Source organism: Kogia breviceps, chromosome 7 (assembly GCF_026419965.1).
Source record: "Kogia breviceps isolate mKogBre1 chromosome 7, mKogBre1 haplotype 1, whole genome shotgun sequence".
NCBI classification, from domain to species: Eukaryota; Metazoa; Chordata; class Mammalia; order Artiodactyla; family Physeteridae; genus Kogia; species Kogia breviceps.
This window is the reverse complement of record NC_081316.1, coordinates 25462223-25485090: the sequence shown is the minus strand read 5'-3', so window position 1 is coordinate 25485090 and position 22868 is coordinate 25462223. Positions and strand designations below refer to the sequence as shown.

At 37.1% G+C, this 22868-nt stretch overlaps 1 protein-coding gene across 6 annotated transcripts in view; it reads left to right on the top strand.

Moving 5' to 3' along the window:
• Positions 1-11055, top strand: part of HIPK3 (homeodomain interacting protein kinase 3) — a 92172-nt gene extending 81117 nt beyond the window's left edge. For 3 of the 6 annotated variants that reach the window (XM_067038033.1, XM_067038035.1, XM_067038034.1), the window contains 9 exons: positions 1435-1556; positions 2204-2325; positions 2417-2578; positions 2735-2797; positions 3086-3382; positions 3744-3884; positions 5375-5610; positions 5892-6019; positions 7112-11055. In XM_067038033.1, the coding sequence (XP_066894134.1) occupies positions 1435-1556; positions 2204-2325; positions 2417-2578; positions 2735-2797; positions 3086-3382; positions 3744-3884; positions 5375-5610; positions 5892-6019; positions 7112-7588 (1748 nt within the window). In that variant the 3' untranslated portion in view covers positions 7589-11055. The remainder of the gene's footprint in view (positions 1-1434; positions 1557-2203; positions 2326-2416; positions 2579-2734; positions 2798-3085; positions 3383-3743; positions 3885-5374; positions 5611-5891; positions 6020-7111) is intronic. The other 3 variants (XM_059069869.2, XM_059069870.2, XM_067038036.1) reach the window with 1 other exon arrangement.
• Positions 11056-22868: the final 11813 nt, after the last annotated feature.

The following is a 22868-nucleotide window of genomic DNA, read 5'->3' as shown; positions in this document are numbered from 1 at the left end:
GCTTTTTGGAAAGGGTAAGAAGGTCAGTTTAAAAAAATAACTCATAGATCTTTGTAGATCTAATTCATATGTAGCTCTTTTTTTTTCCCTTTTTCTTTTTTTAAACTTTTTTTGGCCATGCGCTGCAGCACGTGGGATCTTAGTTCCCTGACCAGAGAGCGAACCCTCACCCCCTGCATTGGAAACGCAGAGTCTTAACCACTGGACCGCCAGGGAAGTCCCTCACATGTAGCTCTTTAGGTGGAGCTCAGAGGGTAGAACACCCTGCCAGTAGGATAAGCACCTCTGTGAAGAAAATAAACACAATAAAATTCTCCTTAGAATTATCACTTACAAATATTTGTGCAATAAAAAGTGTAAGGTTATTTTTCAGTAGGAAAAAAAAAATTGTTTAAAAAAATTTTTTTTAAATGGCTGATCACACAAGTCACTTTTATCCAAAAACTGATCATGTTTAAATGATCTGCCAGCCCATATTGAAAGTAAGTACAGTACAATAGACTGGAATTATGAAGTAATGAATTTATTCTAGTAACTCAGCTTTCTAATCTTAGGAGATATCCCTAAAATCTTGTTAGTCAAAGTTCTTAGTTGGTATAATACTACTTTACTCTCTTAAAGTTTAGTACCATAAGACTTAATATTTGCAAGGTGCTCTTGCAATGTATGACACAGACATATTAATATTAACAGGATTAACATGGGTAGTAATCCTGCTTTCTGATGTTCCTAGGGGGTAAGCAAAATGGAACATGTTTGTCCTGGAGTTCCAGTAGCTCTCCACTAGAAATACTACTGGATTAAACCACAATGATAAATGCTTAGTTGTATCATCATATTAGGCAGAAAAGTTTGTTTTTTGCTTTTCCTTTAGAGGTTGAAATGAGTGTGCCATCCTGAATTTTATTGAATCATGTAAACCATCATGGCCATTGAAGTTGAAGTTGTGATACATTCCTCCTTTGGTGACGTGTATAAGATCCTATCATAGTTTTAAAGAAGAGAATACCAAGCATAGCTAAAAGTTTGTATGAAAAGATGAACATTTACCTGCTAGAGGGATAAGGATGTTGAGCCAGGTTCACCTTTCCGTGTCTTACCAGTGGCAGAACTTTCTAAAAGAAAAGTAAAGCTATAATAGCAAACTTTAAAAGGAATGGGAAGTTTCAAAAACAAATCATTCAACTTTATGCGTTTTAAAATGGTAGAAAGAGTAGCTTTCTAACAATTTTTGGAATGATGTACCACAAGGTAGATAGACAGTATCTCACTTTCCAAATAGATTGCTTTCTAATATTATGAAAATTTTATGCAGGGGAGTTTTTTCATAATCCTAATAAGAATTTTAGTAATTCATAAATTTAAGAGTTTTATAAGGTAACTCAGAGAAAAGTTTTTTCTTTTATTTGAGAACTGTTCTTTTCTATTTCACAGGTATTCCTGCAACACATGGTAAACCCACTAGTTATTCAATAAGGGTAGATAATACAGTACCCCTTGTAACACAGGCCCCAGCCATGCAGCCACTACAGATCCGACCAGGAGTTCTTTCTCAGGTTGGTAATAATTCATTATTTTTATATATGTGCTGTCCTCCTTTTACTTAGGTAGAGGCACTAATCCATTTGTAATATATCAGCTTGTGCTGTTGGAAACAATGAAAATGACCTAGATGGGAATTCAATCCTTGTAGATTATTGACTTTAACTTTTATAATTATTAGAAGATTGTTACTTTTTTAAAAAATTACTGACTTTTAATTTGTTTTTAATTTTTAATTTTTTAAACATCTTTATTGGAGTATAATTGCTTTACAATGGTGTGTTAGTTTCTGCTTTATAACAAAATGAATCAGTTATACATACACATATGCCCCCATATCCCTTCCCTCTTGCGTCTCCCTCCCTCCCTTCCACCCTCCCACCCTCTCTATCCCACCCCTCTAGGTGGTCACAAAGCACTGAGCTGATCTCCCTGTGCTATGCGGCTGCTTCCCACTAACTACCTATTTTACGTTTGGTAGTGTATATATATCCATGCCACTCTCTCACTGTCCCAGCTTACCCTTCTCCCTCCCCGGATCATCCAGTGGATTCTCTAGTAGGTCTGTGTCTTTATTCCCATCTAGAAGATTGTTACTTTGAGTTAACTTGTATCATACTAGTTTTTCTTTTGTTTTTGGTTTTGTTTTTTGCTGCAACAGACATGGTCTGGTAGAACACAGCAGATGCTGGTACCTGCCTGGCAACAGATAACACCCATGGCTCCTGCTACTACATTAGCTTCTGAGGGTATGGCTGGTTCACAAAGGCTTGGAGACTGGGGGTAAGTTAAAAACAAATGTACTTCTTTGTGAATAGTTTGCAAAATAGATATGGTAAAGTAGGGATTCAATTTTTCTAAATTTTGTCCCTAGGAAAATGATTTCACACAGCAATCATTATAGCTCAGTGATGCCACAACCTCTTCTAACCAATCAGATCACCTTATCAGCCCCTCAGCCAATTAGTGTGGGCATCGCACATGTTGTGTGGCCTCAGCCTGCCACCACCAAGAAAAATAAACTGTGCCAGAACAGGTTGGTATTGATATTTTAACTTTCCTCTGCATTTTGAAAATTAATCATTAAAATAAATTTTGCATGTACACCAAAGGGTCACTCTGTTGTATTCAAAATGACCTCTTTGATAGCTTTGTTACAAACACTAAGCCAGCTCCCTTCTCAATTTCTCAGAGGTATTTTGGTAAAACTAATGGAATGGGAGCCAGGAAGAGAGGAAATAAATGCTTTCAGTTGGTAAGATTGTCTTTATTGCCCTTTTGATTTATTATCTACCTATAATTTTAGACAATTTTAGATACTCAGATACCACATTTACCAAAAAAGACCATTTGAATATATGTAAATGCAATCTACACATATTTCTAGAGGTATTTTATATATCACAGACTCATGATCTGTATGTTAGTGTGTTATAATCTTAACAAGTGAAGGTTTGCATTGTTAATTATAACAAGCTGTCTTAGAAAAATGTCATGTATATATTGTGATTATAAAAATGACACATTATTCCTTTGATTGCAGGAGTAATTCATTGCAGAATACCAATATCCCACAATCAGCATTTATTTCTCCAAAGATAGTAACTGGGAAAGATGTTGAGGAAGCAAGTTGCATAGAAACACAGGACAATCATAACTCAGAAGGAGAGGCAAGAAATTGTTGTGAAACTTCTATCAGGCAGGACTCTGATTCATCAGTTTCAGATAAACAGCGGCAAACCATCATCATCGCTGACTCCCCGAGTCCAGCGGTGAGTGTGATCACCATTAGCAGTGACACTGATGAGGAAGAGTCGTCACAGAGACATTCGCTCAGAGAGTAAGTGCCAAAAGAAGTTTCCTGCGATTTTCCTGCATCCTTAAATAATGATGATGGCACCCTGTGCTGCAGTGGGAAAAAAAAACACTTTGTGATTCAAAACTTTGAAAAAAAAAAAAAACAACTTTGTGATTCATTACTTGTCTGTTCAGACAAGTAATGTCTTGTCCTTCAGAGTAAACTTCCTGAATAGCATTTAGCATGATTACTATAGCATTTTTCCTGTATTATGAGCTTTAGATTTTTGTCCATGTAGGTCACTCTTAACTGTTTCATATCCTTAATTAAATAATGTAAATTTTGGCTACTTGGGGAGTATGTTCTCATTTTGGACCCAATTTTCCCTTCCCTCTTGACTTAGATGTAAAGGTAATCTGGATTGTGAAGCTTGCCAGAGCACTTTGAATATTGATCGGATTTGTTCATTAAGTAGTCCTGAGAGTACTCTGAGCACCAGCTCCTCAGGGCGGTCCAGCCCATCCCCTTGCAAGAGACCGAACAGGTAAAGGAACTTCAATAGCAGTACATTATAGATATTAAGTCTATTAAAAAGCCTATGATTTCTTTTGTTGTTGTTTAAATTAGTAAGTACCTGCCAGTTTACCACAGTGACTTCTCTCTTGATCATAATTTTTGAACTAGATCACCTTTTTATAAACTCAGGTTTTAAGTAGTAATTTTCTTTACTATTACAGAACAGATCTAAATGAGAAATTGAGGTTCTAAAAAATGATTTTTAAAGAATCATTTGTTTTTGAAAGGGTGGAAAAGCCACATACTCAACTCCAGCTCCACAGACTACTATTGTAATTTAAATTTGGAATAAGAACATATACTTCAGCAAAATAAAAAGGAATGTTTTGCATAATAAAGTAATGACCCACTGTCAGTAGAGTATTTGCTGATTTTTTTCTCTAATAGTGATTGATTTGCACGGTTTCATGCGTATCTCCTTCCTACCCTTCCTTTTGGCCAGGGACACGTGTTGCCACTAAAGTAGTGAGCTTCTCCTAACCTGCATGATGTACTAACTCATTAAGAGATGAGCCATAAAAATTTCAGTGAAATACATTTGATTTTAGCTTTTAGAAATTCTCTTTTTTAGTGGAAACAAAATTTGAAAATTTTCAGCTTTAATTTTATTCGTCTTCTCTTTTTTCCATAGTCAGGAAATATGGTTTTGAATAGTTTGGTTATAACTAAGCTCTGTGGAAGCATAAAGAAGTATTAGCACATCTTCTTCTTATAACTTGTTTATAATGTGGTTTGGAAGTTGATATTATACATATATATGTAAATACACACATACATGTAAGATGTGTATATATATATAAGATACAAAGATAAAAATATATAATTAAAATATACATATTAAAAAGAGTTGCTTCAAATTGTTAAGTATGAAGTGAGTAGTAAAACAGAATACAAATGCTGTAAAAATCCCAAGGAGTTGGGAGGTGGTGGGCAGGGCCCAAGGGTCAGGGTGAGAAGAGAAATGGGACTCTGGCTAGACCTTCAGAGAGGTGGGAAAGACCTTTCAGATAACTGGTTAGTTAAAAGGACCCAAATTATCACTAAAGGCACATATATAACATTAGAATTTAATCTGAAATATGCAAGTTGCATGCTTATATGTTATTTCATTATCCAGAACAGTACTTCTTTTGTAGTGTCTTGATGAAATCTTCTATAATTTATAAATGGGATTTTATCAACTGCTACTAAAGATCAAGTGGGAAGGGAAAGGAGGGAAAAATAAGTGCCAAGAGGGTGTTCCTAGAGAGACAGAATTAGGGTTAGCAGTCTGAAAAGAGAATTAATGTGAGAGTCTAGGAAATCTATGAAAATTTTTTTTTTTGATAAGGAAGAAGTTGTAATTAGGTATGAAATAATTGAATAAGATTCTTATCAATTTGCTGGGAGTCTGGAAATTATTTAACTTTAGATTTAAGGTTGAAAAACATTGTTCATAGTAATACTTTCTTGTTGTAGTATGTCAGATGAAGAACAGGAAAGTAGTTGTGATACTGTGGATGGCTCTCCAACATCAGACTCTTCAGGACATGACAGTCCGTTTGCAGAGAGCAGTTTTGTGGCAGATACTCATCAAAATACAGAACTGGTAACCTCTGCTGACACAGAAACCAAACCAGCTGTTTGTACTGTTGTGGTGCCACCAATGGGACTAGAAAATGGATTAAATGCCGATGAGCATATGGCAAACACAGGTAAACTGAGTCCTCTCTATTTCCCTGATTGTACCTTAAAAGGTCTTAATTTAGGAACATTAGAGCCAAAAGTCATCTCTGAATTTCCAGCCTGACCCTGCCAAATCTATTGTACAAAGGAGATATCTTCTAATATCACCCAGTCCTTGGAAACCATGAGATCTTTTCTTTTTATTTAATTTTAAGGTTCTCAAATCACTATTGTGTAAAATATCTAAAGACCTTCCTAGTTTTTACTTAAGAAGGAAAAAGCAGCTACTCTGATATTTTGTTGTTGCCAGATTCTGTATGCCAGCCATTAATAAAAGGACGATCTGCTCCTGGAAGATTAAACCAGCCTTCCGCAGTAGGTAATCGTCAGCAAAAATTGACATCAGCATTCCAGCAGCAGCATTTGAATTTCAGTCAGGTATGTTTGTGAAGTTTTATGAGTCTTTGGGATTCAAATTCAGCAGTTTTCTAACTGGCGGGAAAAAGATTCTCACACTGTATAAACTTTTTTTTTGCTGTATGCAAGCCTCTCACTGTTGTGGCCTCTCCTGTTGCGGAGCACAGGCTCCGGACGCACAGGCTCAGCGGCCATGGCTCATGGGCCCAGCCGCTCTGCAGCATGTGGGATCCTCCTGGACTGGAGCACGAACCCGTGTCCCCTGCATCGGCAGGCGGACTCTCAACCCTGCGCCACCAGGGAAGCCCCTGTATAAAATCTTAATAAATTTTTCCCTTTTCATTATCCCAAGTGACTTAAAAAGTAATTGGTTTAATAATAGGATAATTATCAGATTATCCATGGAACTTGAATTTTTCAGAAAGATTAGGTTCTTAGGTTCTCTTAAAGTTTTTTAGTGTGTTTGTTGTCTTAGACCCTTTAAATCAGAATGCACACCAATGCATTGATGGTTACATTTCTTGTGTGTGTGTGTGTGTGTGTGTGTGTTAGTTGTGATGGTGAGAGATGCCTTATTGAGTACTTGCCATCTGGTCAGCACTGTGCTTGGCAATTGTGTTTCACTTGGGAGAAAGAAAAGATCATAGGTATTGGAGTCAGACCTGAGTTCACATCCTGGTTTTGCCAAATGCTATGTACAGTACCTTGGCCAGGTCTCTTCAACAAGTCTGGACCACAGTTAATGGGAATGATAGCTATATAACTATAATTAGAGTTAAATACCATCTCGTACGTAAAGTGTTAGTCTTACATATAATAGGTGCTCCACAAATGGTAGCTATCAGTAGTGGTAGGAATAGTGACACTACTAACAGGGGTAGTGGCAATGTTAATATTATAATAATATGCAGTAATACATATTAAAATGCTAATACTAATATATATATAAAATTGATTGATATTTTTCTCCACTCTGTTAATACTTAGTATAAGCTAAGATCTGAGAGATCCTCTGTGGGTTATCAGTCACAGAGTATCTGGTACTTTCCCTTTTTTCCCTTTCTTTTTGACTTATAAAATATGTAATAATCTTTTTGTTTTGTTTTTGGATAGGTTCAGCACTTTGGATCTGGGCATCCAGAGTGGAATGGAAACTTTGGACATCGAAGGCAGCAAGCTTATATCCCTACTAGTGTTACTAGTAATCCATTCACTCTTTCTCATGGAAGTCCTAATCACACAGCTGTGCACGCCCATCTGGCTGGAAATACGCACCTCGGAGGACAGCCTACTCTACTTCCATACCCGTCATCAGCTGCCCTCAGCAGTGCTGCCCCAGTGGCCCACCTCTTAGCCTCTCCGTGTACCTCAAGACCTATGTTACAGCATCCAACTTATAATATCTCCCATCCCAGTGGCATAGTTCACCAAGTCCCAGTGGGCATAAATCCCCGTCTGTTACCATCCCCAACCATTCATCAGACTCAGTACAAACCAATCTTCCCACCACATTCTTACATTGCAGCATCACCTGCATATACTGGATTTCCACTGAGTCCAACCAAACTCAGCCAGTATCCATATATGTGAAAATTCAAAAGAGTATATTGAGGAAGCTCAATGATATAAACATTTGATTAAAAATAAAACATGGTATTTAATAAATATTAGCCATGGCACAAGAAAATTATTTTTGAATCATGTAGACTTGGGTGCAATTTAAACAACTTTGAGCTTTAAAAAAAAACTCACTTTTAATGTGTTTTGCACATTTGGTATAACTTGTCTTTGGTCATGTTATCTTCTTATGTAGTAACTCTAGGCAGGTGACTTATGGGAGCAGAAGTCCAGTTTTGCTCCCGCTATTTTTTATAAAATTGCCTTCTAACTAGTGCAAGACACGTCTATATTTGGGAAGCCATTCTGTGTACAGACTTAGAGCAACAGATGCACATATGTCAGAATTACAGCATACAAGTGAATTGTATTATCTGTGTCTTAGTGTATAAATGTTGGGTCACTTACCTAAGAAATTGAGCTATTGTTCTTTACATTTGCATGTGTCTTTGCATGGGCAAAATGTTGCCTAGACTTTGCTCTTAAATGTTGTTCTAATAATCTCAGCTGCATTGTAAACCGTTCCCACACATAGTGCCTTAAATATTTGAGGTTGTTAATGTTATTACTATATATAAATGTTGAGGACTGCAGCACTTAAAGTTCAGACTTACTCTTTAGTTTCCTTTGATGGAGTAATGTTCATTTTTGGTTTTGTGTGGTATGATTTCAGGTTGTTGCTGTTTTTTCCTTACTAAGAGGGCAGCATGTTTGCTATAGCTGAATTCTGCTGTCTTGATTTTTCAGAATGATCTAGCTTCAAGAAAAGCAAGCAGGTAGTAGTGCTTAAGAAAAATTGATTCAGTATCTAATGGATAGTTGATACCTGTCACAACACAGCATTTTATATACTGTTAAGTGAAACTGCAATACAATCTAAGTTTATTTTGGGACTGTTTGCTGTATAATTGGATTTAATAAAATGTTTAGAGATGCAGTACAGTAGGCATGACTTTGAGTAGATAATGAAAGAAAATGCAAAATGCTCATTGATTCATGATGTGGTTTCATCCTAGCTTGGGCAAACCATGCAGTATTTAATAAATAGTAGCAGAATATTTACCATTGAAGCTTGAAAAGATGTGAGTTCTTTGTGTGCAATTTTTCATTTATGCATGTGAGAGGGTTTGTTTTGTTTTGTTTTTAAGTATTTTTACATTGTAGTACTTGTTTTGCTTGTTGGTGGTGTTTGCTTATTTAATACATTCCGTCAGGGACAGAAATTACATGCTTGTTTTCCTAGGAAGTGCGTCTTGGGTTTTTCCTTCCTTTATTTTATTTTATTTTATTTTATTTTTTTTGGTGGTGGTGGTGGTGATGTTTAAATGAAGTTGCTTTTACAGCACCAAAGACTTAATCATCCATTTCCTATATAAAAGGTAGCTACTTTTTGCATAGACCTCAAGTATATTGTAGTGTAGAGGTGGAATTTAAAGGAAGGTATTAAGCAGGCTGTGTTTTAGCTTATGGGCAAATAATAAATTGTATCATTTATCTTGAATGTATCATAGATAAGCTGCTATATAACGATTGCCACTTCAGATAGCTGTGAAATTAGGTGATTAACTAGTTGTTATTTAGCCTTCTAATTTCTGTATAAGTCTAATTACATGAAATAGAAGTTGGGGTTTTGATTTTTTACTTTGCTTTTCTGTTTGGAGTGTCATTGTAACTACTGTATTGTAAATGATGGAAAAAAATTGCATATGTTATTTTGGGGTGTGTTATTTGCATCAGTATTTTATCTCTATTAATGTTTGTGCTCATCACTGCATATAAAAAAACTGGGATGTATCAATGTAACTTAATTTTTAATTTTCATACTGGCATTGTAGACACTTGAGAAAGCTGTATCTTGCAGGCTTGACTTAACTTTTTTTCCTTAAAAATCTGGAATATAATCTTATAGCATTTACTGGAATAAACAGTACAAAGCATTTGAGTGTAAAACTCCAACTGTTTTGGATTTACAGCATTTCTTTGATAAATGAATTGCATACCACTAGTACAGATCTAGTACAGCGTTGACAATAAGCTAATAATGGATAAACTTTTCTTTACTCCATTAATACAAGCAGTGTTTTATTTAATAATCATCAATGAAATAAATGTGCCTGAAATTAATTTTAAAAATTACAGTATTAGATCATAAGATAAAAACCAGCAGTACATTTTTAGTCACACTGAAAATGAAGGACTTAATTTTCCCCACAAGTTTCAGTGTTTTTAGTAATCAATTCTATGCATTTTATATAAATAGAAATATATATATATATTACACATAAAAAGGAGTAGCCTAAGATTAATTTAAAAGATTATTTACAGATGGCAAATTTATGGAGTCACTATTTAAGTAAACTTGCTGCCCTCCACAGCCTTCTAATTTTATTTATCTGTTCCAGCAGTTTACTGGTATCTGCTCACTTTTTGGAGAAGAATCAATGCTGGCAGCGGATGTTTCAGAAACACCAAGTGCAAAGGATTGATTGATGTTTGTACCAGGTACAAAACTGGTGCAGTTTTCTTTCTGTTCAGGGCCATGTTCACTACCCTGAAACATCGTATTTTCTGTATTTCTGTTCCAAGACTGAGATGTCTTGTTAAATTGATGGTGAATGATAAACTTCAGTGTTTTCATAATATAATAGTCCTGTTTGATAAAGGCGTACCCAAGTTAAGTACACTGTTCTTAACTGATTCTAATCATGTGCTTTTTATGTGTTTAAGAAGATAAAAAAAGATCCAAGATCCTGCTAAAGTCTAAATTTAGCATACTGACAAAAGAGTTTGTACTCTCTTTAAAACCATTTTTACCAGTTTTCTTTGGTTTTACTGCTTTCTTAAATAAAACACTGCATGACTTCCAAGTTGCGTATTTGCATACTACTTTAATTTACAAATTATTTTTAAATCAAATATCTTGATATTTCATTTCTTTTCCTTCAGGGTGTTTAAATATGTTACTGTAGTAGCAAAACTTTTTCATTTTAAAAATCTCTACTACTAATTTTAAAGTTGATTTGTGTTAAGTAAAAGTTAAATCATACACTGCAAGGTGTAGGAAGATTTGTTTTAAAGAACCCAATGATATAGATTTGATTACTAAGTTTGAACTGTTAACTTTAACAGTTTTAGACTTGTGGCTTTCTTTCTTTGGTTTGTTTTTGCTTTTACTTCTATGCTACACTAGTTTGCCATGTAGCAATTGCACTGTGCAATATTACAATAAGGACTGGGAAAATTTTTATGGATGTAATGTCTATTACGGTTTGCGATAGTATTTCTCTCTAGTTCTCAGTGATTTAAATGTGACCAAGCCTTCTGTACTTTGTCACAAAAAGCGGGTTTTCCAGGTGACTATTTTGGTGAGTGTCAAAATAAGAATTTATGGTGTATTACTGTCGATTCACTTTGAATTAAAATATATATATTGCAGCAAACAGCTTGTTGACTTTTTTTCTACCCCGGTACTACTTACAGGGGAGGGAAGGAAAAGGTTAGGAGCATTGAGTTACCTAACTTAACATCATCGCATTTAATTCTCAAAACCACCTGTGAGATATAATATTATCTTCATTATGTAAATGAAGAAATGGGCTCAAAATATCTAGGTAAGTTGCCCAAACTCCCAGCACTAATGAGTCGTGAATCTGAGACGTGAACCAGGCTGTCTAACCAGACCAGTCTACTTTCCAGCAGTTCTTTTTTAAACTGAAGTCTGAGGTAGTGTGCCACAGTACTGCAACTGCAGGATAACCAGGGCCTGCTTCCCTTGAATATTGTTTCCTTGAATATTTTTTGAGGTAAATATTTCTGTTCAGTATGCATGGATGAAGAATAGGGAATTCACATGTATTTTTAAGATATAAAACATAAGGCTTCAAAAGCATGTGGTTCCAGTAGGCCAATTTAGGCTGTGCCTTCAGACAGCACCTTATACTTCCAAGGATATAACTTTAGAGAAACATCAGGAGGAAAGTTTCTCAGCACCCCGCCAGAACATACCAGTGAGAATACGTATTCTCAGTCTCTCTCAGTTACTCGATGTATATGCACTTGGGTGTCTGGCTGCTTTTCGTTCAACATTTTATTTCTAAGATACATCCATGTTGTATGTAGTTGTTGATCATTTACCCCATTACTGTATAGTATTCATCTTTGTGCATATGTAATCATTTATCTGTTTTGTTGATAGACATTTGAGTTGTTTTTACTTTTTGGCTATTAGGAATCGTGCTACTGCAAACATTTTTTGTTCATATCTTTTGGTGAACACGTATGCATTTCCTTTGGGTATATATGTAGGCGTGGAATTTCTGGGTCATGGGGTATACAGAGGTTTCACATTATTAGATACTGCAAACAGTATTCCAAAGTGGTTAAATTAATTTACACTCAACACAATGTATGAGAGTTCTAGTTACTTTACATCCTCACACGTATTTTTTGTTTCTTTCCATTTAGTCATGGGTGTGAGTTGTTAAAAATTATGTGAACATTCTAGCCCAAAGTACTGATCCCACATTTAGGTGAAATCCAGATCTTGCAATTTACTTGAAGGTAAATTGGCTTCTTGAGAGTACTAGGAAGTATTTAGCTATTTAAATAGATCTAGGAATTTAAAATATGTTTTGTAAAGAGATTAAAAAGTCTTTGACCAACACACGTAAACCATTCAGCCAGTACCTAGCAGGGAGCCTGTCACAGCAGGTACGTCAAGAGTCATTCAGTAATATTTATGAAGCATCTACAATATTCCAAGCATTCCATGCTAGGCATATGTCAGTGGACAAAGCCAGAAGATAGTTTTGCTCCTCCACATCTTTTTGTGGGAGGGCAAGATTGAAAGTAAATGAGTTCAGTTAGGGTAAGCAGAATGAGCAAAATAGCCTGAGTAAGTGACCTAGAAGGAGTGTGTCAGGATATGCCTCAGTGAGAAGGTGACATTTGAGTTGTGACAAGAAGAATGCTAGTCAGCCATGCAGGGGAAGAGTATTTCTGGTAGTGGGAGCAGCAAGTACAAAGGCCCTAAGTCAGGGATGAGATTTAATATGGACAGAACAGGAAAGTGGCTTACGATCAGAGAGGACGTGTGTGGGTGGGGAGCAGGAGGTAGAAGAAGACGGACCAGAGGGGTGGGAATGCAGGCCTTTTGCCAAACAAAGGAGTCTAGATTTTATTGTGTTATGTTCATGGGAAGCAAACACCATGAATTGGCTGTCGTGGAGAATGGTGGCAGGGCCAGAGGAGCCGCTGGAAGACCAGAGAGGAGGTTGTTGAAGTAGTCCAAAGGAGATGGTGGATACTAGTCTTGTCAAGACGTTTGTATTACAAATATTTTCTCCCAGTTTGTGGCTTTTCTTCTCATTTTCTTTACAGGGTGTTTGGAAGAAGAGCAAAAGTTTTGAATTTGGATTAAGTCCAAGTTATTTATTTTCTTACAGTTTATGCTTTTTGTGTCCTAAGAAGATTTTGCCAGTCCCAAAGTTGCAAAGACTTTCTCCTTTGTTTTCTGCCAGGAGTTTTAGGTGTGGGCTTTTATTTAGCTCTGTGGTCGGTTCCGTGTTAATTTTTGTATCAACTTTTCGTTGTAATGGCGTTATTTTATCTTATCGCGAATCTCTACTTTTCCCTCAATGGAAGTATGGTTATTTGAAGTGGGAAAATAAGATGTTAATAATTAGGCTTTTTCAATCATAAAAATAATACCTGATTACATTGTACTTGGAAAATGCAGAAAAAGATTTTTTTTAACTCAAAAATGTAAGTGTTAAGGTGGTTAAAATCATGTAAGCAATTTTAGATCCTGATATTTTCTACTTCAGTTTATAACATGAGTATTTTGCATGTTTTACAAACTTCAGAAATATTTTGAATGCCCAAATGTGGAATTTAGAGAGGTGATCAGCTTTGTTCTACATTGCTTATTTCCTCGGTGACTGGAGAATCCAAAGAATTCACTTTTTCTTATCACATCGAATGTTTGTATTTAATATAAACCAATTTTTAATTAGAACAACAAAAAGAATAGTATAACAAACACAACCTACACCTAGATTCACCAGTTAACATTTGCCACATTAACTTCATCTTTCTGTATGTAATTTTTAAGTTGAACCTTTTGTGCATAATCATGATACTTGGCTCCTAAGTACTTAAACAAGCATGCATCTGTTTGTAAGTATAACATTCTTCAGCTAATCACGAAACTGTGTAACACCTAGCAAAATTAACAATTTTATAACATCTAATTTCCAGTCCATATTCAAAATTTCCCAGATGTTTCAAGAATGTCTTATAGCCATCTCCCCATTCCCCCTGTCTAGGAGCCAATCAAGATTCACCCATTGCCATTAGAGAAATGCAAATCAAAACCACAATGAGGTATCACCTCACACCGGTCAGAATGGCCATCATCAAAAATATCTACACACAATAAATGCTGGAGAGGGTGTGGAGAAAAGGGAACCCTCTTGCACCGTGGGAATGTAAATTGATGCAGCCACTATGGAGAACAGTATGGAGGTTCCTTAAAAAACTAAAAATAGAACTACCATATGACCCAGCAATCCCACTACTGGGCATATACCCTGAGAAAACCATAATTCAAAAAGAGACATGTACCGCAACATTCATTGCAGCACTATTTGCAATAGCTAGGACATGGAAGCAACCTAAATGTCCAGCGACAGATGAATGGATAAAGAAGATGTGGCACTTGTATACAATGGAATATTAGCCATAAAAAGAAACGAAGTTATTTGTAGTGAGGTGGATGGACCTAGAGTTTGTCATACAGAGTGAAGTAAGAGAAAAATACTGTATGCTAACACATGTACATGGAATCTAAAAAAATGGTACTGATGAACCTAGTGGCAAGGCAGGAATAAAGATGCAGACGTAGAGAACGGACCTCTGAGGGCACGGGGGGAAGGGTAAGCTAGGACGAAGTGAGAGAGTAGCACCGACATATATACACTACCAAATGCAAAATGGATGGCTAGTGGGAAGCTACTGCGTGGCACAGGGAGATCAGCTCGATGCTTTGTGACGACCGAGAGGGGTGGGAGGGAGATGCACGAGGGAGGGGATATGGGGATATATGTATACGTATAGCTGATTCACTTTGTTGTATAGCAGAAACTAACACAACATTGTTAAGCAATTATACTCCAATAAAGATGTGAGAAAAAAAAGATGTTGTGAGTGTTTTCCTTTTTTTTTTAATTTTTGAATTTTATTTAATTATTTTTTTATACAGCAGGTTCTTATTAGTTATCCATTTTATACATATTAGTGTATATATGTATATAAAAAAGATTCACCCATTGCCTTTGGTTATGACATGTCTCTGACTATTTCAAATTCAGAACAGTCTTCTATTTTTTTTAATGACTTTTTTTGAAGAGTTCAGGCTAGAATAGTCTAAATTCTGTGTTTGTTTCTTCGTGCTAATTGTAGTATGAATTTCTGTAAAGTACAAGTTGGGTCTAAGTGGTTTGATCAGATTTAGTGTTTGCTCATTTGCAAGAATTGTAGGAGTAGTTGTGTCTTATTGCTTCCCATTAAGGGGTGCATAATGTCAGGTTGTCCATTATCGGCTATGACACTAAGATAAAGAGGTTACTAGCAAATCTCTCCATTGTCGTCTGTGGGGTTGGTACTGTGGCAGTATCAGTAGCATTTTGCTCCTTGGCTTTAGCGTCCATTGATGATTATTGTCTGAATCAATTATTACATCGGGGGTTGCAAAATGGTGATTTTTCAATTATATCGTTCCTTCTACATTCTTTACCTGGCATCATTCTTCTAATAAAGGCTTTCTGCCTTTCTCCCTGTGCTCCCTTCAGTTTTTCTCTGTCTCTCTCACCACTATGGATTCCTGGATTTTGCTTTATTCAATAAATAAAATATTCAATAAGTTTATTCAATAAACAACTTTATTCAATAAGTTAAAATTATTAATTATCGTCAGGTCTGTCAAATCCTTTTGACATTATTGCATTAGTCTCTGAATGTTTCCTCATTTTCTGGCCTAATAAGATGTCTTATGCTCACCTTGTATTTTTCCTGCCTTGGATCTGGAATTAGCCATTTCTCCAAAGAGCCAAGGTTTCAAAGGACCCAGTTCAGTAATGTTTATGATACAGAGGTAGTTCGTTTGTCTTTTGTAGTACTGTCCAATTATGGTGTCATAGGTATTGCTGACCAAGAGAAAAGACTGATCTTTTCTCTTAGTTTAGCTTTAATCCTGTATCCCCATTACTCAAGCTCATATCTGACTCCGTTTTTGCAGAGAGATGTTGTTTGTCCAGCAACTACAGCCTACCTTCCTTAACCATCTTGTGACTCTCAGACTTACACACTGATTGCAGTTGACCAGGGAGAAAGATGACTGTTCCCATGCATGGGAAAATTCATCTAATAAATGCCATGTTTACTGCTGTTTCCCCATTGTGTAGCCCTTGTGCGCAATGGGTTTTGAATAAATGTGGACCCTAGGATTTGAGGACCTTATTTAGCAGATCATGAAAATGGTTGTGTGATATTCATGATGATGATGATGAACTTGAAGGAGGTGATGAAGTGAGAACGGGAGCTGTGCTGCTGCTTCATCACAGTCCCCATATTCTTTCATCACTTTCATCATATTTCTTATAATTATCTTGATTGCTTTTCTCACTAACTAAAACTCTGAATGCAAAGGCCGTTTTTATCTTGTATGTGCCATATCTTTGACTCTATGTACCTGGCAATAGCAGGCACTAAAACATTCGTTAAATAAATGAATGAAATCAACAAAAATCGGTTGAATGGAACTTAGGAGGCCCAGTGTTATTACCTACTTGGCTACTCATTTAGGTGGTCTGGTTTTGAGCAAGTTTGGACTTCCCTGGTAAATTGAGAGAGAGAGATTGGGATTTCAAACTCAAAAGCAGCAGGGGCTGGGCAGACTACACAAGTAAGTGAAGCAGACTGAGTGGGGACTGTGGCCAAGCAGGGCGTTAAGTCCAAAGGGAGCAGGACACGCATGTGGCATGGCACACCCAACGTCTACCAACTTCGTTTTCTGAGAAAACAAATATGGATGTCAATGAAATATTGGCAACTAATGAAACTTAAAAAAAGTTAAGTTTGTTTTAAATATGGCGTAGGCCAGACACAAGTCATCTGCAGGCCAGAGTGGGTTTGTGGGAAGCCGGTTTGCTGGAATAGTTATTCTTTGAGTTTCCTTTCAGTTTTGACATTGGATCATTCCGTTCATTTCATTATTGCTATATTGTAGTATGGCCAGCAGGGGGAGAAAGAGTACTCTAATTTTTCTTTCCAGTTTGGTGGGATAACAACATTAAAGAAAATAACAAAGTAGAGATGGGGTGGTGTAGGCTATGTCCCACGAACACTGATAATACAAAGTGAGAAATTTCTGACTTTTGTTAATAGAATTTGAAAAAGTGAGAAAGGATTCCAAGCCTCAGTGAATCCTTGGACTAAAGACTAGTTGGTTTATCATGGAATCAAAGGGAGATATCCATTCATCCCTCCATTCCTCTGCTACCATGTGTACCTGCCATGTAGTCCAAAAATGTGTGGATTATTTCATCTCCAGCAAAGGAAATCAACCTTAGAGGGTTTGCAACCGGAAGGGGAAGGAAATGGTAACAGGAAAAAGTGACTCAGTACCTAGTTTTTACCAGAGCCTTTTATGTACATTATCTTCCTCATGATAACCCTTTTCCTGTGCCCAAATCCCTCTTTATTTTTTATTATTTTATTCTGCAGAAGAGGGAAAAGGCTTAGAGAGGCTCAGTAATTTACTAATTAAACAACACGGAAACAAACAATGCTGAAAATAAGCCCCTGTTTGAAGCTTTTGGATGTTTTGCTGCACTACATTGTCTAAAGCCAGCATGGTAACTATTCAATAGCTGCCTGGGGGTTGTATGCATATGTATGTACATAAGTGTGTTATAAACTTTATTAATATAAATAATGTGTGGCATACAACTGACAAATGAGGATAAAATATACAACCCTTTTTTTTTTTTTTTGCGGTACGCAGGCCTCTGGCTATTGTGGCCTCTCCCGTTGCAGAGCACAGGCTCTGGACGTACAGGCTCAGCAGCCATGGCTCACGGGCCCAGCCGCTCCGCGGCATGTGGGATCTTCCCGGGTCAGGGCACGAACCCACGTCCCCTGCATCGGCAGGCGGACTCCCAACCACTGTGCCACCAGGGAAGCCCCCAACACTTTTTATTATAGATCTCATATAGTCAATTGATTCTCACAGAAGGCTTTCACTGAGTTTTGCCAAACTCATATGGTTATAATTCAGCCACAACTTGACAAAATCAGGCTATGAATAAATACTTTATTACTATCTGATTTAGCAAAGAATTGCTTATGTTATTGATGAAAAGGGTGGTTCTGACCTGAATGTTCACTGTTATTTTCTTTTAAGACCAAAAGTGAAACAACAAAGATATACCTTGGTCATATATCATCATACATACACTGTTGGTCAATGACATGAGTGAACTCTTTGCTCAGTCTGATGACAGTTTTCAAACACTGGGAGAATATGTTTCCCTCAATTATTTGATGCTATTTATAACGTACAGCTACACACACGATATACTTTTAACTGCATTAACATTTTCTTCATCACTTAAGTCTAGAAAATCAACAAAACAATAAACTAAACTCTAATTTGTAGTTGAGTTTGTAGTGTTTGCCAATTTCCGTGCTATAAATATTCCCGCCATAGCATTTCAAGCTACCTACATGATGTCACTGAACATAAAGTTGGGGAGAGATGTGCACCATTAGATAGTACTTCCATTAAATAGTTAAAATAGACATAAGTAAAATCAAGAGCACAGATAATAGCAAAATGTAGTGAAATAATTAGAGGTAAGTTTTGAAAACAAGCAGTTATCCCTTTGCACAGTAGTGTGGGACCATAAAAATGACCATGCAAGCTGAAACCATGCAAAGTGATCTTAATAATCAATGGGAATAATTACAATTGTTCCCTCACCTTGAATATTTTTTGTTAAAGCATTACAAACTCTCTGCTGCTGGTTATAAATGTATTTAGGAAAATGAAAAAATAGTACAGCTAATATAATAGTACATAATTTAAGACATTAGAAAAATTGAGAATTAGAGTTTTAAAGTTTTATTTCTTTGTGAAATACTTATCAAGAGTTTAAACAGTGCTTGCCTTCTTCTCATTGTATAACTTACGATGCATCTTTTCTATATCCTGGTGAATTGTTGTACTTTTCGATCATCTTCCAACATTTTTTTTGTTTGTTTGTTTTGGTTTTTTTTTGCGGTATGCGGGCCTCTCACTGTTGTGGCCTCTCCCGTTGCAGAGCACAGGCTCCGGACGCGCAGGCTCAGCGGCCATGGCTCACGGGCTTAGTTGCTCCGCGGCATGTGGGATCTTCCCGGACCGGGGCACGAACCCGTGTCTCCTGCATCGGCAGGCGGATTCTCAACCACTGCGCCACCAGGGAAGCCCATCTTCCAACATTTTATCCTTTGCGCTTTGAATGTCATGAGATATCTCTGGTAACTCCTCTAATGTGAATTCTATTGCTGGCATCACTTCCTCTCTGGGACATCATCATCCTTTTTGTCACAACACTTTGCTAGTTTATGTTGATGAGGTTGCCTTCTCTAAGTTCCTCTGGCTGTGTATGTACAGTCTCCCAAACAGCAGCGTGTCAGCCTTCTCACAATCAGCTTTGTCTTCTTTGGCTCCATTTACATTTGATTCAAATTTGACTTCCAGCATTATCATTTTCCATTTCTCTGCTGCACTTTCATCTTTTTTGGCCAGTTCCCTCTTTCCATTATCCATTTTTGTAAAATGTCACGTGGGTTTATCACGGGAAGACAAGAAGGTAACAAAACGACATACTCTGCTGTCTGCATGAACTGATGAACAGATGTGCAGCGATCAATCAGCAACAGTCTTTGGAAGAGACGATGTGATCGGTCACTGATCATGAAGTGCGTTCATTATTAACCTAGTGATTTATGGACTGAAGAGCCAACAGCAAAGTTTGTAATTTATGCCTTCACTCATAGTAAATATACTGTGGTAACTAAAATTTGGACCACATTGTTGACGGACTGGTGTTATTTAACTAAACTGTGGTAACTGAAATTTGTGCATATTGGAACCATATAAAGTGAGAGCTGCTTATATTTATTACTTTCGTTTTTAATATCATTTAATTGTAAGTTTATGAAATTCAATTTTTAATAATGAGTGTGTTTAACAACTGGTTCACAAAATAGCTGAAAATTTCTCAGCTGACTTTGGTACAAGCCAGATCTAGCACATCACTACGTAACCCCATAAAGCATTGAGTACTTCCACTTTCCTCATTTGTGTGAACAGCAGAGGGGCTGTTACTTGTTCAAGTTTATAGGCAGAATGACATATCCAAGGCTGCTATTCTTTAAACTCTCCTGATAACTTGCTTTCAAATGATCTCAAGGTTTTCTATAAGCCTCCAACCTCATTCTATGTCTTCTTGGTATCCGTAAAGAGGATATATAAGAAAAGTTAATAACTTTAAAAAACAAAACATTTATTTTAGCTCTTCTATTTCGTTCCTAGCCTTGTTTCTTTCATTAATAGCAGAGAGACTATTATTAGTCAACTTTCACTAGGTTATACTGCAGTAACAAATGACCCCCAACACCTCAGTAGCTAAAAGCAACACAGCCTTATCTCTTGCTCTTGTTATATATAGGTCCCAGGTTGGTGGCAGCTCTGCTCCTAGCTACAGCCTATGTATAGTCCATGGATTTTCTTCATGTTTGTATCTGGACTAAAGGAGTAATAAATATTGGACATGCTCTCCTAATGGAAGAGGGAAAAGACGCAGAATTGGACCTTGCAATGGTTTCTAAAGCTTATGAACGGAACGGGCATGTGCTCACTACTGTCACATGCCATTATCCAAAAAAGTCATATGGCCAAGCCTCATATCAATAGGGAGGGAAAAATCAGGACAGCAATACTACAAGTCACACAGCAATGTGTGAGGAAGTATAATCTTCTTACATGGAAGTAAAGAACAGAAGCAAATCTGTGTTTTTTTTGTTTGTTTCAACTTGTGAGAAGACAGGAATAGTCTCTCAAAAATTACCAAAGGTCAGGAATTTGATTTCTAAAACTTCATTTGTTGAGGTAGGATTAAGCCCTGTGTTCAATGACCTGATGTCTTGTTGCTCTAAATGTGATCTATCAGTCAGGATTAGCATCACCTCGGGGTGTTTTAGAAATGCAGGCTCTTGGGTGACCTCAGATCTACTGAATCAGAATCTTCTTTTTAACAAGATCTACAAATTTATGTACACATTAAAATGTATGAAACTTGGGCCTAATGGGCATCTCGACCTGGATGCCCTTTCTAGCTCTTGTTTTCTTTCTCCCCGAACCTCCCTTTCCTATATTCCCAGATCTTGGTTAATGACATCCTCAATCACTCCAGTCCAAAGGCTGAATGTTTTCCTCAATTCCCACCCCTGTCCTCCTCCTATCATTAGTTACCCCTATCAGATCCACTTCATCCTTGGCTCAGGCCTAGGAACTTGTCTAAACAAATGCTCTTATCTGACTTCCTTGCCTCCAGCCCACCATCCTCTCCCAGCTCCAACTAACCTCCTTATTACTTGCTGTGTGGTCTTATTAAAATTCAGTTCTGATTCAGATAGCAGTGGAGGTGAGAAAAAAATGCTTGGGCAAGGGAGGCAGTGCAAGTAAATATCCAGTCTTAACAGCATACTATTCATCAATAAAAAGGAACAAAGTTCTTAGAGCAGAGTTCTGCCTATCAAATTTAGTTTCAAGGCAAGTCCTTGACTATTTTCCCCCCAAGCTCCTCATGCGGAAATCCTGGAGTTGCCATTGTATGCTAGCCTGCTTTAAAATTGTGACTATCACTTTTAGGGTAATGTCCAAATCTCTTAGGGGGAGATTCTCTGGGATATGTCCTTGCTCTGCCTCACCAAGAGAATCCCTCATTGCTTTCCTCCCCATACTAAGCAGCCATATCAGCATCCTGGTCTTGTGTGAAGGTACCTGTTGATTTCTAATTCCATACTTTGGCATGGCTCAGATGCCCTCTTTCTTGCCCCCATTTTGTCTGCCTGACATGTCCCAGCTCAAGTGTCACCTCCTCTGACATCCTTCCTTGACTCAGGAAGAGATTTCATATCTTCTTCCTTATGTCGTTTTTCACCTATGGCATAAGTAATTGTTTTATGATTTAATTTATCCATTGCTATATCCTGAGACCCCGAAGGTGATGGATTTTGTCTTGCTCATCTTCATAGTCCCAGTGAACACAGTACTGGGCACATATTAATAGTAGAGATCAATAAAGGTTTATTGAATGAATGGAGGAGTGAAGAAAAAATGGTTTAAATCAGACATTGTGAAGAATGATAGGATTGTGTTAACATATAGAAAGTCTCCACTCTCAGGCACTTAACAGGTACTCAAGAATGGAAGACGTTATTACTGTGCATGTTGCCTTTATTATTTTTTTTTTATTATTTGGACGTGCTGTGCAGCCTTCGGGATCTTAGTTCCCTGACCAGGGATTGAGCCCCTGCCCCCTGCAGTGGAAGCCGGGAGTCCTAACCACTGGACCGCCAGGGAATTCCCACAAGTTGCCTCTAAAGGGGTGATGGTTTCATCTGGTCTGAAGATGCACTTGATTAGATTTTCTAATAAAATACAAGTGTTTTTGGCAAACAAAAAGGGGCATTGGTTGGTTGGAGGAGCTGGCATTTACTGCTAGTGGGCTAACATCCTCGTTAGGATATGTATTGTTTGTATTACACTTCTTATAGACCTTTAAAAAATGATAGAACTTTAAAATGAAATTTTAAATGTAAATATTCTCTCCTTTATGTGCATTGAGAAAGACCTTATATAAAAATAACATCAAAGGCTTATTGAGCACTTGTGCCAAGCTTAGTTGGTTTTGGACCGCTTTACTGAGCTATGACTTACATAACATAAAATTCACTAGTTTTAAGCGTACAATTCAATGAATTTTGGTATATTTACAGAGTTAATCGTCATCACCACGACCTAATTTTAGCACATTTCTGTCACCCTAAAAAGAAAGCTGTGCCCTTTGCAGTCAGTCACTCCCCATTTTTCTTCCCTCGGCCCCCGGTCACCACCGTGCTACTTTCTGTCTCTTTGAGTTTG